This window comes from Motacilla alba, chromosome 8, assembly GCF_015832195.1.
Source record: "Motacilla alba alba isolate MOTALB_02 chromosome 8, Motacilla_alba_V1.0_pri, whole genome shotgun sequence".
In the NCBI taxonomy this organism is placed as follows: Eukaryota; Metazoa; Chordata; class Aves; order Passeriformes; family Motacillidae; genus Motacilla; species Motacilla alba.
The window spans coordinates 5,358,567-5,371,966 of NC_052023.1; the positions used below are offsets into that span (position 1 = coordinate 5,358,567).

The window sequence follows — 13,400 nt, forward strand, 5'->3', positions numbered from 1 at the left end:
CAGAGAGCAGAGGAGCTGCCTCACAGCTGCCCTTTGTGCCTTTAGTGGAAGTGCCTGTGCTCGCCATCACGCCGTGTCCCTGATGTGGGCAGGCAGGGCTGGTGGCTTCTGGCGGCTCCTGGCTTTGGGGTGGAGCAGGGCTGGGCTGGTGCTCTGGGTTTTGGGGCAAAGCTCTTCAATCTGCCAGACCCTTCCCCTTGAGCTCCGTGTGCCTTCCCTCCTGCAGCTGCCAGGTGGGAAAGACCTACATAAAGACAGCTCTGCCTCATTGTCAGAGGAGGTTTGGAAAGGTTGGGCACTCTGAGTGCATTTATTTGAAGTTCTGACATCAGAGTCCCTCAAGTCTTAGGCAGCTGTGTAGGAAATTATAGCTGACCTGCATAGGAAATGAGGTGTACTTTCAACCTGAATATCATAAAAATTATTTTACGTAGACCACATGCAATCTTACCTACTACACAGGTAACAGAACTTGGTCTCAGAGATCTCTTCTGCTTCTTTTAGTTATGCTAGGCTGGAAAGAAAGTCTTCCTGCTGAAAGCATTAAAAAAATCCTGTACCAGCCCTTAAGAGCCACATTAGGCTGTACTTCTGTGAGCTCTTCTCCTGCTTGCTCTGTGGGTGGGATTCCTGCAAAGTTCAATCACTGAGTTAGCAAGTACTTCAGGAGCACCAGAACTTGTGAATTTGATTTCTCTTCCATCTCTGACTCTTGTTCATTTATGTCTCCAAGCAGGACAATTTTGTGGCCAGGTATAGGAAGGATTGTAAGGAATTCTTTAGCTGTAAGAAAAACAAATCCATATAGTGTGATACTGATCAATGAGAGTGGAAGTATAGGCTGCAGGGGCAGAAGTTGAGTAAATACTGAAAGTATTTCTAATCTCTGTTCAGAAGGAAGAGGAAGAAATTGCATTTGCACATTTACTGACATTCCTGCAACTCAACAGCAGCTATTAAACGTTTGGCTTTTAAAGCAGAAGCACTGACAAACTCTCATTGAGGGACACAGCCAGTCAGTTTGCTGATCTGTATTTCTTTTCTTTTCTTTTAAAAACTTGCATTACTGTTTTTTGCAGATGTTGGAACACTGATGGAAGTTTCAGTAAGATAGTAAAAGCTGTATTTTTAGGGTGGTTTAAAAGGTTAAACAAAGCAAAGTACAGAACCTGCTGCAGGAGGTCTGCAGCCCAAACCTGGAGTTCCTGGCTGCTACAACAATAACAATTCAGCTCCAAAGCTGTGTGTGCTTAACTGGCTGTTGTTAGTTTTGGACAAAACCTATTATGATAATGGACCATAATACATTAAGATTAAAAAAAAAAAAAAAAAGGAAGAAGAAAAAAAATCCGTGTCAACATGTTAGGGAAAACAAGAGTTGTGTCACTTCTCAGTAGTTCTTGATTGAATCATGACCTTGTTAATAAGATACTGTGAATTTTAATAAGCTACTGTGTGTATTTTGTGATATGTGATTTGACTTCAACATAAAGGTTAGAAAAATGTAGTTTGCAGCATAATTAGAGGTTGTACTAAGCAAGTTGAAGAGCAGGTGGTTGGAAGGTGGTAAAAGACATGGGCAGCTGCTATAAAGAGGAAAGGTTATTAGACAAGGGGCTGTGGACAACCTTGCAAGGCTCACATGATTAGAGTTGAAAAATAAACCTTATTAGAAGGTATTTGGTATTTGATTTATTGAAGAGAGGGTTGAGAGTTGCCTTTATCAATTTACACCTGTCTCTTTGGTTTCATCACACAGTTGTTTCTTTAGCTTAGCAAGAATCAGTCTGATCCAGAAAACTAGATAAGAGAAACAGAGATAAGATAGAGCTCTTAACAGTAGTGGCAAATAAAGTGGACTCCCTTGTACAGAAATCCTGTCTGGCTGAAGTCTTTAGATCAAAATTGGTACCTGTCTTAAAGAAATGCTGTTGTTTAAATGAGGTGTCAGGGTAGAAAGTCAGCCTTTGCTGGGCAAGCATTGCATGGTCCTGAGGCTTTTGAACGTGGGAAGTTCTCTCAGCTGCTGCTCACAGAGAGCAGTGATGCTCACAGTTTAGAGGTGAGGGCATTTGGCCCAGCTGCTGCAAGGCACAGCAAGCACTGACACTGGAAGAAACTCCACCTTGGAATCATGGAATACTCCATCCAAATCACTGGGAAGGAATTTTCAGGGTGAAAATTGTATTGTTCAGTTAAGGGAGCTCCACAGGTGGGGGAGAACCACTCTCCTTTCTTCTCCCCAACCACGGGTCATTATTTGAAGGTCACAGAATCACAGATTTGTCAGGGTTGGAGATCATCCAGTCCAATGCCCCTGCTGAGGCAGGGTCACCTGGAGCAGGTGACACAGGAACATGTCCAGGTGGGTTGGCAATGTTTCCAGAGAGGGAGACTCCACAACCTCCCTGGGCCGCTGTTCAGTGCTCTGCCACCCTCAGCACGAAGAAGTTCTGGAAAATGTCTCCAGAGAAAGTCATAGGTACCAAGAAACCTTTTTTTTCCTGTTCTGTCATCCTTGGAGATGTGTTTTACTCAACATATGGAAACCAGGAGAAATCTCTGAGAGGTACCAGGTCACATGGATGGCAAACATAATTGGGGAGATTTTGCACATTGTAGTAGCTCATCACCTGATTTGTGATTGATGGCAGAGTTTTCATGGTGTTAATGAGCAGAATGTTAACGAGTAGAAGTTACCAATATCCATCTATGCAGACTATATTATGTGTACTATCTATATCTAATATATCTGCTTCTTTTCATCTCTGCTGTGCACAGAATATGCCCAGAGATAACGAGACAGTGTGGTTTAGGTGGAGGAAGCTGTTTTGGCATGTTTTGCTGCTGAGCCCGTTTGAAGTCGTTTGCAGCCTTTCAGGATCGGGAAGCGACAGTCGCCGTTCCAGCAGCCTCTGTTGTCTGAACAAGCTCTGGCTCCTTCCCTTCTGATCAAAAGCACTTGGTGAAAGGTGCAGCTTGGATCCTTTAAAGCATCTCATTATGGGTTATATTTAGAAGTGTGAAGAATATATTATTAATTACAAGGATGCTCCAAAGCAAAGAAGCTGTTTTATCCATGCCCTTGATGAACAGAAAAGTTCCTGTGCTGAAGAAAGGTTATGCAATTAACAGTATATTCATTAGGAGTTCATCAGATAGCAAACTATGCTTATCTTCAGGATGATACTGGAATATCTGGCAATTTCCTAGTTACTGCCTAAGTGATAAGCAAGAGCAGGAGACAGGAACTGCCAGTTCCTGATATATAAATTTTTATAAATTTCCTGATTATATAAATTTTACTGCCAGTAAAATTTATATAATACAGTTTACATATCTGTTATATGCTAGTTTTATATATATATATATATATATATATATATATATATATATATATATATATATATATATAAAATATTTTACATCTCAATTACAGGCCAAGTTCTGTCTTGCTGCCTTGCTGGAAAGAACTGGAGGTGTAAATTGGCCCCACATATTTCTTGGTTGCTAAGAGAGCACAATGTACAGACACTGTGAGGATCATTATAGGTTTTTTGCTCTCTTTTGTTCCCACAAAACTCCTCTTAGCAGGGTGGCTGTCCACTGGGTTCATCCAGGATCCTCCTGGATGTTTGCTTTGACCTGCTCAGTATTCTCAAATCCAGTCTGGGCACTGGGCCTGTGAAACAGAGTCACCTTTGCAGAGGCGTTTCTCCAACTTAAGGGATTTTTGTCATTATTTGCAGCATTTACAAAACACAATAATTTTTGTGTCTTCAAATTCAGACTGGCATCTGGTAATTGATTTTTGCTAATTGACTGATATAGCCAGGTGAATTTTTTTTAAACTGTGCTTTAAAACCTAATTTTGAGTTGAGCATTAATTTGCTCTCAAAGAATTGGAGAAGTCAAGTGCCTAAATATGCCAGAATATGTATGAAATAAGCTGCCATCTGGAATTTGTTTCTGGATTTGCTGTAGTAGAATTTGAGCACCCTGGGATGCATATTTTGGGGCATTCTAGAAATTAATATATAGGAAGAAAAATAGATAAATCTGTCCTGGTGCTGTGCTTAGCTGCTTGTATGAGAATTTGACAAGTGACCAGAGTGATAATGTCTGGTAGGCTTGGACTAAGTGAGATACTGCCAGTGGAGAGAATGAATTATTTTTAGAAACTAATTTTTTAAACAGTTCAGGGTCACAGTGTCAGCAATTTGAAGAGACCTAGAAAACTCTGTCACTTTTATCTATAAACCAAAGCCAGTCAATAGCATTTGATTCAATAAAAAGTAAATTTATCCCTTATCTAAAAGTGTGTGTGCAGAAATTGTTCCAAGATGCTTTCAAAGTGCTGAGTTACAAACCCATGCAGGGAGGGATGATTGATTTATTGTGTGCTGCAATCTGGAGTATTTTATCACTGAATCTTTAGTGAAGAAAGTTGATGTTGTTAAAGCTGCAATGTATTTAGACCCACAGGCTAGGAATAAAGCAGGAAGCATTATTGGATCAGTCCAGATCAGGAGATTGTGGTTATTACCTGTGTTTCTGTGGAGATCAGCTCCTTCCATGCCCAGACCGGGAGGGATGGGCTTTATATCAAGGGTGGGCTCCGGTGTGTGCCCGTGGGATGTCTGGGTCATGGGAATTTGGTAGTGGGAATTAGGCTGACACCTGAATAAGTGACAAAAGACTTGTAATGAGTCCCATCTGGGGGAAGGCTGAGGCTGCTCCCCACCTCTGGCACATCACTCCCAAGGGCTCTGTTGAGCAGCTCAGCACATCCATTTGTCACCTCAGCTCAGCACACCCATTTGTCACCTCAATGGCTGCGTGAGAAAGTTTCAGTGTTCACAAATCTGTTTGCCCACAAGGCTCTGGAATCCCTGGTCTCAGGCAGGGAACAAGTTTTCCTTTCAGGAGTTGCGTTGCTCGGGTTAATTAGTGACTTCCATTCATCGCAGCTTGTGCCGCTGTCACCTCCCGGCTCCCAGAGCATGGCTGGGTTTGAGCTCTGCTCGTTCCCAGCTCCTTGGCTGCCACTCTGGGCTGGGTCAGCTGTTACCCTCGGGTCTTGTATTCTCCTAAGGCCTGCCTGAATCACAACTGCCTTAAAAGCATCACGCATCCCCAATCCAGGGGGAGCACAGTGGATCATGATAGATTTTTAAAGGCTGTTTGTAGCCAGACTCAGTTTTCACAGTAGGCAGCCCCGGAAAAAAAGCAGAGGTAGAGGATCTCTATTGAGAAACAGAGCTCAGCTCTCAACCATGTCAAAGATTGGAGTTCCATTTGATTTCTGGGCTATGGGAAAGGCAAAATACTTTTATTTATTTCTTTTTTCCCCTCTTTTTTTCTTTTTCTCTTTTCTCCTCTGACCTCCCCCAATGCCGTTAATACAGAAGGGAAAGGAAGGCTGAACTGTGTTGCAGCTGGCAATGTGTACATAGATTGACAGGGTAATTATTGATGGAGACAGTGGTGGGATGGGAGGTTTGACAGGACAGTGTTGTACATCACTTTCAAACCAGCTCTAGAAACAATAGAGTTTAAAGAGGACGTTATATTCAGGGTAGAAAAAAGCAGAATATTTTTTCTGACCTTCTTAAAGTCATGTCATTGTTGAAATTTTTTTTAAGCTTTACTTTTGATTGAGTGTGAAAAATGCCTTTCACAAAAGGGAATATTTAATAGCTTTTCTATTAGAAAACTATCTCTAAAGAAAATTTTGAGTCCTGGGTGTTTGCTAACGACGAAAGTCAACTGTCAGTTTATTATGGAACTGTTTGAGATCAGCAGTGCACATTGCTGCTTTAATTCTGCCAGGAACAGGTTCTTCTTCAGCTGTTCTGGTTTCTTACTAGGATGTCTGGGATTTTCCCTGTGGTTTTCATTAGTATCTCCTTGCCTCTGTGCCAAGCTAAGGGCATGACCAACTGATCCTTGAGATGAGAGAAAACCACCAGTGAGGAGAAAATAAAATTTTAAATAGTACAGAGTTATCTGAAGAAATCTGACGTGGAGCTCAGGTTTTCAGTAGCCAGAATAACATCTTAGAGACACAACTCCTCTTGAAGGCAAGTTCTGCTCTGGTTTAGAGGAGGAGCAGAGAGAAAGGCAAGAGGGTCTGGTGGTTTCACAGGGAAGGGACCATGTCAGGGTTTTAAACAGCTCTGCATTTCTAGGGTAAATTATGGATTTGCTTCTTCCATCCAGAAGACATGGAAAGGGACAAAGCTGGTAGAAATAGGGGGGAAAGTTGGCAGATGGCTTCTGACTTGAGTTTATCAAAATCCCTTTTTTGTTCCTCTAAACAATGAGGGCTGTGCTTCACTGTCATTACGCAAGGCTATCACTACAGGGCTGTATTCATTTTTTCTCTGGATTAATCTGAGTGAATGTTTCTCGTGACCATATGGCTGTGGTGTCAGGAAAGATGAGAAACTGGCATTCAGAGGTGGCACGTGGCTCCTGGGCTCTCCCATGGCTGCACACAGTGCAATAATTGCAATAATGCTTTACTCAGCTGCAGCTGGACTGCACCAGCCTCACTCTGCTGCTCTCATTCCTGCCTTGCCCCGGGGAGTCGAGCTCAGCTCTGCAGCAGGTCACACCACAAGCGTGGTGGGGCCCATGGTTCTTGTGTATGTGGTGTTGTCCAGAACCTGTGGAAAATGGTAGCAAGGAATGGAGCTGGAACCCCAGGGTTATCCTGCGTCTCGTTCAAGTTTATTAAAGGATTTGTGCATCCCTGACCAAAGCGGTGCCTCGAGGCACTGAACATCAGAGCCAGCAGGGCACTGCTGATCATCAGAGAGGGCTGGCTGGAGAGCAAGGGCTGGCCTTGAGGGATTGCTGACAATATCTGTGCAACTCTTCCACTTCCCTGGACACGCAGCTTCGGTCTCAAGGTGCTTGGACGTGAAAGCTGCTTTAGGGAATGAACTTTTGCAATGAATTGTCATGTGTGCGGTGGCAGGTAAGGAAATGTAGTTTGTTCAGGAGCAGAAAGCCCTCACTGTATCATGTGCATCTCTCTCGTGCCTAATAACCTGTCATGGTCTCTTAGAAACTGGTTTCTCTGTGCACAGCCAGACTTGACAGTGGGGGAATGTCACAGTGTATTCTACAGACACCAGTTAAAAACCACTGTTGTTTTACAAGCGCTAGATGGTTGAAAATGGAATTTAATGAGGATCAGCAGCCTGTATCCTTACTGCTGTTAAACACCTGATCTTTGTAAATTCTGAAATTTCAGAAGTATGACCATGAGGAACAGTTTAAAGGCAATTAAAAAGCTTTCTGATTCCTACTGAAAGTATCACAATTTTCCTGCAGTTTGAGACCAAGGAGGATCATGTAATCAACCTGTTTGACCTCCTGTTTACCATGGGCCATTGACCTAGACTTGGATTTACCCAAAACAAGCCTGACTTGAATTTAAGGACTTTATTTCGCAGCAACAGGGCCTGTAGGGCATATCAAGTAGAGAACAGAAGTGCCATCGGAACAGAAATAGGTGAGATGTGCTCATATGACTGCAGCAAAAGAGCATTTGCTGTGTTTACGGGAATACAAAATCAGCTGAAGTCCTGCCAGTCAGACTGAGGGAAGGAGATGCTTTTTGTAGCCAAGTTTGATGTTAGTTTTGATTTTTGAAGTGGATGAGTAAGACACAGCAATCAGGAATCAAAGGTAAGGTGCTGCACTGGAAGCCCAAGAGCAGCAGTCCTTTCTGTGCAGCCTGCTGTCCTGGGCTGGGACAGTATTCAGGATTCCAAGGGTGCCAGGATAGCTCTGAACCTGGACTCTTCCTGACCCAGTAGTGAGACATGAAGATCAGCTAAAATCTGGTGCCATTTGTCTGCAGCCTGCTGTAGACATCTCTTACCTCCTTGCACCATGCTCAAATACAGTTCATATCACCTGTTAACCAGAGAATCATTTTCTTACTTGAGGTTGTTTGTAGTGTCTGGGCTTTCGGAACACACTTTTCCTATAAAAGTTGCCTCACTGTTATTCTGACAGTGAGTCTCTATTTCAGTAATTAGAATTAATCCTGGGATTTTGAATTCCTGATAATTTCACTCTGATGTCAGAGGTGGTAATCACCAATGTGCTAATCTACTCAAAAGCGAGGTACCTGCTACCCATCTCTTTTAGACAGGCTGAACCCTTTGTGTGCTAAGCTTATTTTCTCCCTCCAGTTTCAAGGTAGAGGAGTTGGAGACTCATCAGACTCCTAATCCAAGGTGTTGTAGAGGAGCCCTTCTTAGAGGCACACCAGAATGGAGTTAATAAGGGCTATACTGTGCAGTGCAATGGAGGGAAATCTGTGCAAATCCTCTTCTGTTCCCCTTTTGAACATAAATCATCACCAAACAAATCACACCACTGAATCTGTTTATCAGGTGTATCAATTGTTAATACTGTTCCTGACATTTTACAGTATAGTTCCTTAGTCGCCTTTTCTAATCTGTCTTTTGAGCTGCTTAATTTATGTTGCAAGTTGAAAGGCAGTGCCCATAAGTTAATGATCTTTTTGTGCAGGACAAATAGATTTTTCACTATTTCTGTGCCTCTGCATGCTGCCACCAAGGTTATGGCACATCAGCCTGTACTTACCCACTCACAAATGTAGAGTCAGGTGGCATCAGTTGGAGGTCCCAGGCCTGGGAATTGGTGTTGTGAGCGTGCCCCAGTTTGACCAGAACAGAGTTTCCTGTGGGAGCAGATGGATGGGGCGGCTGCTGCTGTCAACAGAGGCGTCATTGCTGCTGGGTTGGTCTCATTCCAGCTCTCACTGCTGTAATCTTAATTCACTTAAGCCACTAATAATGACATTTGTTTTGGCCTGGGCTGCTTTCAACTGAAATTGTAGAGTTGCCTGTATTTTCTCAGAGATCTCAAGTGTATGTGTAATACAGACATGGTGAGCAGCCCAAGTACTGCTGCTGGATTGGCTTTTGTAGAAGCCACAAGTTCATGTAAGTGTTGCTGTCCCAGCAGGCTGATGCTTGTTCTGTGCTGCTTTACATGACAGAAGGTTCAGTGCAGCTCCTGCCCTCAGGGGGAACAATTCTTTGATTAGCATTCCCCACGGTGTGTTCTGTCTCTGTGTATTGCTGATGCCCAGATCCAAACTCAAGCACCCAGCGAAAGCTGAGGGTTGGGGGAGTACCTGTGTGCTCACAGTGCTCTGTGCCCCGGGGCCAAAGAAACTCCCAGGACGTGGGAATCACCCACTGTGGATGTGGCTGTCCCCACGCAAACACTGCTGATTGTGACGTGTCACAGGGAAGCCATCAAGGATATCAAGCGTATCAAATATGATTAAACACACCTAAGAAAATCACACCCAGAATCTGATGTGTCTTGAGGAGTTGAGACACATCGAAAGTAAAGTAAAGTAAACAGTGACCTGTCCTGAGCTGCAGAGTGAACTGTGGTAAATGAGGCAGAGGCCCCTGTTCCTCACAGCCACCCACAGCTGGGAGAAGGGCCAAGAGCAGGAAAGTACCAGTCAGATACAGCTTCAGTTGTGACAATATTTTAAGTCAGAAGATGGATTTTAAACTGTGTTTCTTATGCACCTTAAATACTTCAATGGGAAACTTTGCGTTTTAAGTCAGTCGTAAGTGTAGATGGGGATATACATTCATACACACACACACACATATATATAAAGAACAATATATGCAAGCTTGTGACTGAGATTTTTTTCTGAATCACAAATCTTCAGTGACTGAGAACTCTGAGTTCTGAATTTCCCTAAGCAATCTCTGCCTGTCAGCTCCCCTCCTCTCTGCAGAACAGTTGCTCATTTACCAGTTTGGCTTGTTTTCTCTGGAAACAAACTGGATTCTAGTCCTGTACTTGGGCAGGTATGAACACTTATTTTGTTCTCAGTACATCTCTGAGGCAGTTCTGCCAATTGTGACAAAAGAAGATTTAAGGGCAGTATTTGAGGAGGGGAGGTCCCTGTTAAAAAAAAAAAAAAGCTGACAACTAAAACATTGCTGGAGGAAAGAGGGAGGTAGGAATTTTTAATTCAATAATAAAAGTAGTGGAAATATTTGTGGCAACAGTTCGTTGGCATGGCAGAAAATAATTAAACCATTTTAGTATTGAGTTTTTTCTGTTGTAGAAAAAAATGTTTTGGGTTGGACCTTCTGAAGAACCTGGGAAAACCACAAGGGGCAGTCTGGAGAGGATGGGGAGTTATTTCAGCAGAGATAGAGAAGCTGTTCAGACCTGTAAGATGATGTATTTCCACAAAGGGCGTTCTTTTCAGTCTGCTGATGAAAAGTCTTGTGGGTTTCCCACCAGAAGAAGCTGCCTAATTGCATTTTGTGTATGCTCTTAGAGTACCTGTTTGGTGAGAACCTGACAAATGGTCTTCTGAAAGTAAATCAATTTTGTTTTCTTGGGCTTTCTTGAATATACATGATGTCCGGAGCCTGAAAAGCACAGCAGTGGCACAAGAGGAAGCAAACAGTGGGGCGCCAGTTAGGCTCTATGGTTCTCTGAAAGACTTTGTAGCCTCCTATAAAGAGAAAGAAGAATGTGCCATTGGCGGTAGTGAGTAAATGGAACCTTCTTGTCTTCTTTGCTCTTGTCTCCTTATAAATAAACCATTGTTGTCCATCCTTGGCATTTGCAGTTCATTGTGATAAATTGGTCTTGATGTGTCTGACATTTCAACCAAGTTGTTTAATGGTGCTTTTCTGAAAAGGCAGATTTGCTATAACTCGTATCGGTCCAGAATGCATCCAGGGTAAGAGCGCTCACCATCACACACAGCACTAACCCTTTCCTTTCTGCCTGCACAAAGAGGGAAGGAGGAAGTAAAACATTTTGGTCACGTCAGCCCAAGAGTCCTGGGTTTGTGTAAGCCGTGCACAGAAACAGAAATGTTAATTCTGGACTGCAGTTGCTGAAAGCCTCTTCAATAGTGTGGACAACAACATGGACTCCACTTGTATCTGCAGCCTCTTGAGGGAGAGGGGAGGAAAACACCCAACTTGCTGGAAAGGCAGGTGTGTTTTCACCAAAGGTTTGCTTTGAGTTTTGTGCAAGATCCTCTCTCTGTCAGCTGCCAGTGCTTACAACTCCTTGGCTTCCATGCAACAATTGCTTGGGTGCAGAAACCACTGGAACACAGAGATCTGATGAACTGTGACCAACAGCAGCTTCCATTGCTGCATCCCTGAAAGTTCAAGCTTTGATTGACATATTTTAAATGTCTGGAATTATTCTGTCAGGGAGATGACTAACGCAGAGGTTGCTTTCCATAAATAGGAGCCTTCTCTTCGTACCTTTCCAAACCTTTCAGCTTCCCAAAACTATTAAGCATCTGCCCACAGCAGCCAAGCAAAAGTAATTCCCATACTTTAAACTGTGACCAGTAAAGTAAATAACCTTTTTGCTGGTTAATGATCCCATTGTGTGATGATACCATTTTATGATTATATTTTACCTTCTTCAAAATCAGGTGTGTGGAACATGTCTTGACCCACTTGGTTCTTGGTGGAGATTTACAGTGAGGATGGAAGACCTGGTCCTACTTGGCATCAAAACAAATTCTCCTCTCCATCACCACTGCCAGAGCAAGAAGAACTAGAACAATTTTTGGGGGATGTGGACCAAGAACCTGATTAACAAATGTCTCCGTGACATTTTGATATCCCAGTTTTCCCAGTGTGCCAGTCCAATCCAAATCTCAATGAAGCTGGGCACTACAAAACCTGCAGCTTAGAGGGGACACAGGACCTGGCCCATACACTGATCATGGTGGGATCTTGTTGGGAAGCCTTTCCAATGTTTTTTATTACTAATTTGCTGGGAAAATAATCCCAAAGCCTAAGTAAGGATCCTTTTTATCCTCCCCCCTGTAATCATGCAACATTGACAAATGTTATTTAGGTATGCAGTGAGCAAATTTCAGCAGAAATGCTGTCACGCCTCAGGGTTATAAAACTTCATTACATCTGTTATTAACTGTCTGTCTGTGGCAGGACCTAATTTCTCTTGATGTATTGGTTGCCCACAGCTTCTCAAAATTGCTTCTTCTAACACTTGAAGGCGCTAAGGCAGAAATGCAGGGATTAAATGGCACTGCTCTCCAAGTGGCTGACTGATGCCCTTTCACAGCCTCCTCGTGTAGGTGCAAGGGGAGGTATCATTTTCCTCCTCTCTCTCTCAGCACTTGGGAAGCTGACTGACTTTGTGTAAACACCTTTACCAGGGCAGGGTAATGTGAAGGTTTAATTCAGAATCTAGGTTCCCATCTGCTCAGTAGACCTGCAGCCATGCACAGTATTATTACCATTAATAGCAATGGAAGAAATATTTGAATACACCTAATTTTTTGAAGAGAGAAATTGTTCTGTTTAATAAGCAAATCCTGCCAAACTGGATGATGATTCCAGAATGCTAAACAATTGTTTCAAATGTGGAACATTTTGCATTTCAGCAGCCTTGTCACAATAAATGTAGATCTGTTGCTCTTTACAGTAGTATGAAGGAAAAAAAATGGGAATTTTAGCATTGCAAACTGGTTATGAGAGAATGAGCTTCACAGCTTACTTGGTTCCAGATAAATCTGGCAAATTCTTTTTCATAGTTGTCTTCTTGCCTGTACTGGGGTTTTTGCTTCTGCAGGTCCTCCTGTGTCTCCATGTCTGACATCACAGTTGCCTCCAATTTACGCAGTTACAGCTCAATTTGTTAAATATCTGCAAGTTCCTGCTTGTCCTTGCTGCTTTTCCCTCAGCTTTGCTGACCACAATCTGCCCAGATCATTATGTTTAGAAATTGCCTTGCCAAACCTAGACACACACCGTTGTACTAAAATGAGGGAATTGCTTTTTCCTGGCTTAGCTGGAGGTGGTTTGTGCAGAGCTGCTGTGCTGTGTGCAGGGCAGTGACTGAGCAGCTCCAGCTCAGTGTGTTGGGCGGGGAGGAGAGCCTGGTGCTGCACTGAGCATCCCTCCCTGTAACAACCAGCCCCAAGGTCCCAGCTGGAACCCCTGTTGGTCTGCGGGAGCAACTTTCTCAGTTTGTTTTGCTGAGAGGGACAGGAGGGGCCTCGTTCCCAGGGCAGCCTGGTTGAGGAGGCAGCAGGTTGGCTTGGGATTTCATTCCAGTATGTCTCGGGATGAGCCATTCAAAGTCAAAGTGACTTTAACAGCATAAACAATGTTAGAAATGTTTAGAAATATATTTAACTTCTGTTTATTTCTTTGTTTTTTTTTCTTCCAGCCAAGCAAGTGTGTCCATCTGAAAAAATTAGCTGTGGAGACTTAAGCAACAAGTGCATCCCGTTGTCCTGGAGATGTGATGGGCAGAAGGATTGTGAAAGTGGAATTGATGAGGCTGGTTGCACTCCTGGT

General features: G+C 43.2%; 1 protein-coding gene across 2 annotated transcripts in view; it reads left to right on the forward strand.

The window, feature by feature from the left end:
• Positions 1-13,400, forward strand: part of LRP8 (LDL receptor related protein 8) — a 172,626-nt gene that overhangs the window by 120,340 nt on the left and 38,886 nt on the right. For both annotated transcript variants that reach the window (XM_038145115.1, XM_038145116.1), the window contains exon 4: positions 13,270-13,398. In XM_038145115.1, coding sequence (XP_038001043.1) covers positions 13,270-13,398 — 129 coding nt within the window. The remainder of the gene's footprint in view (positions 1-13,269; positions 13,399-13,400) is intronic.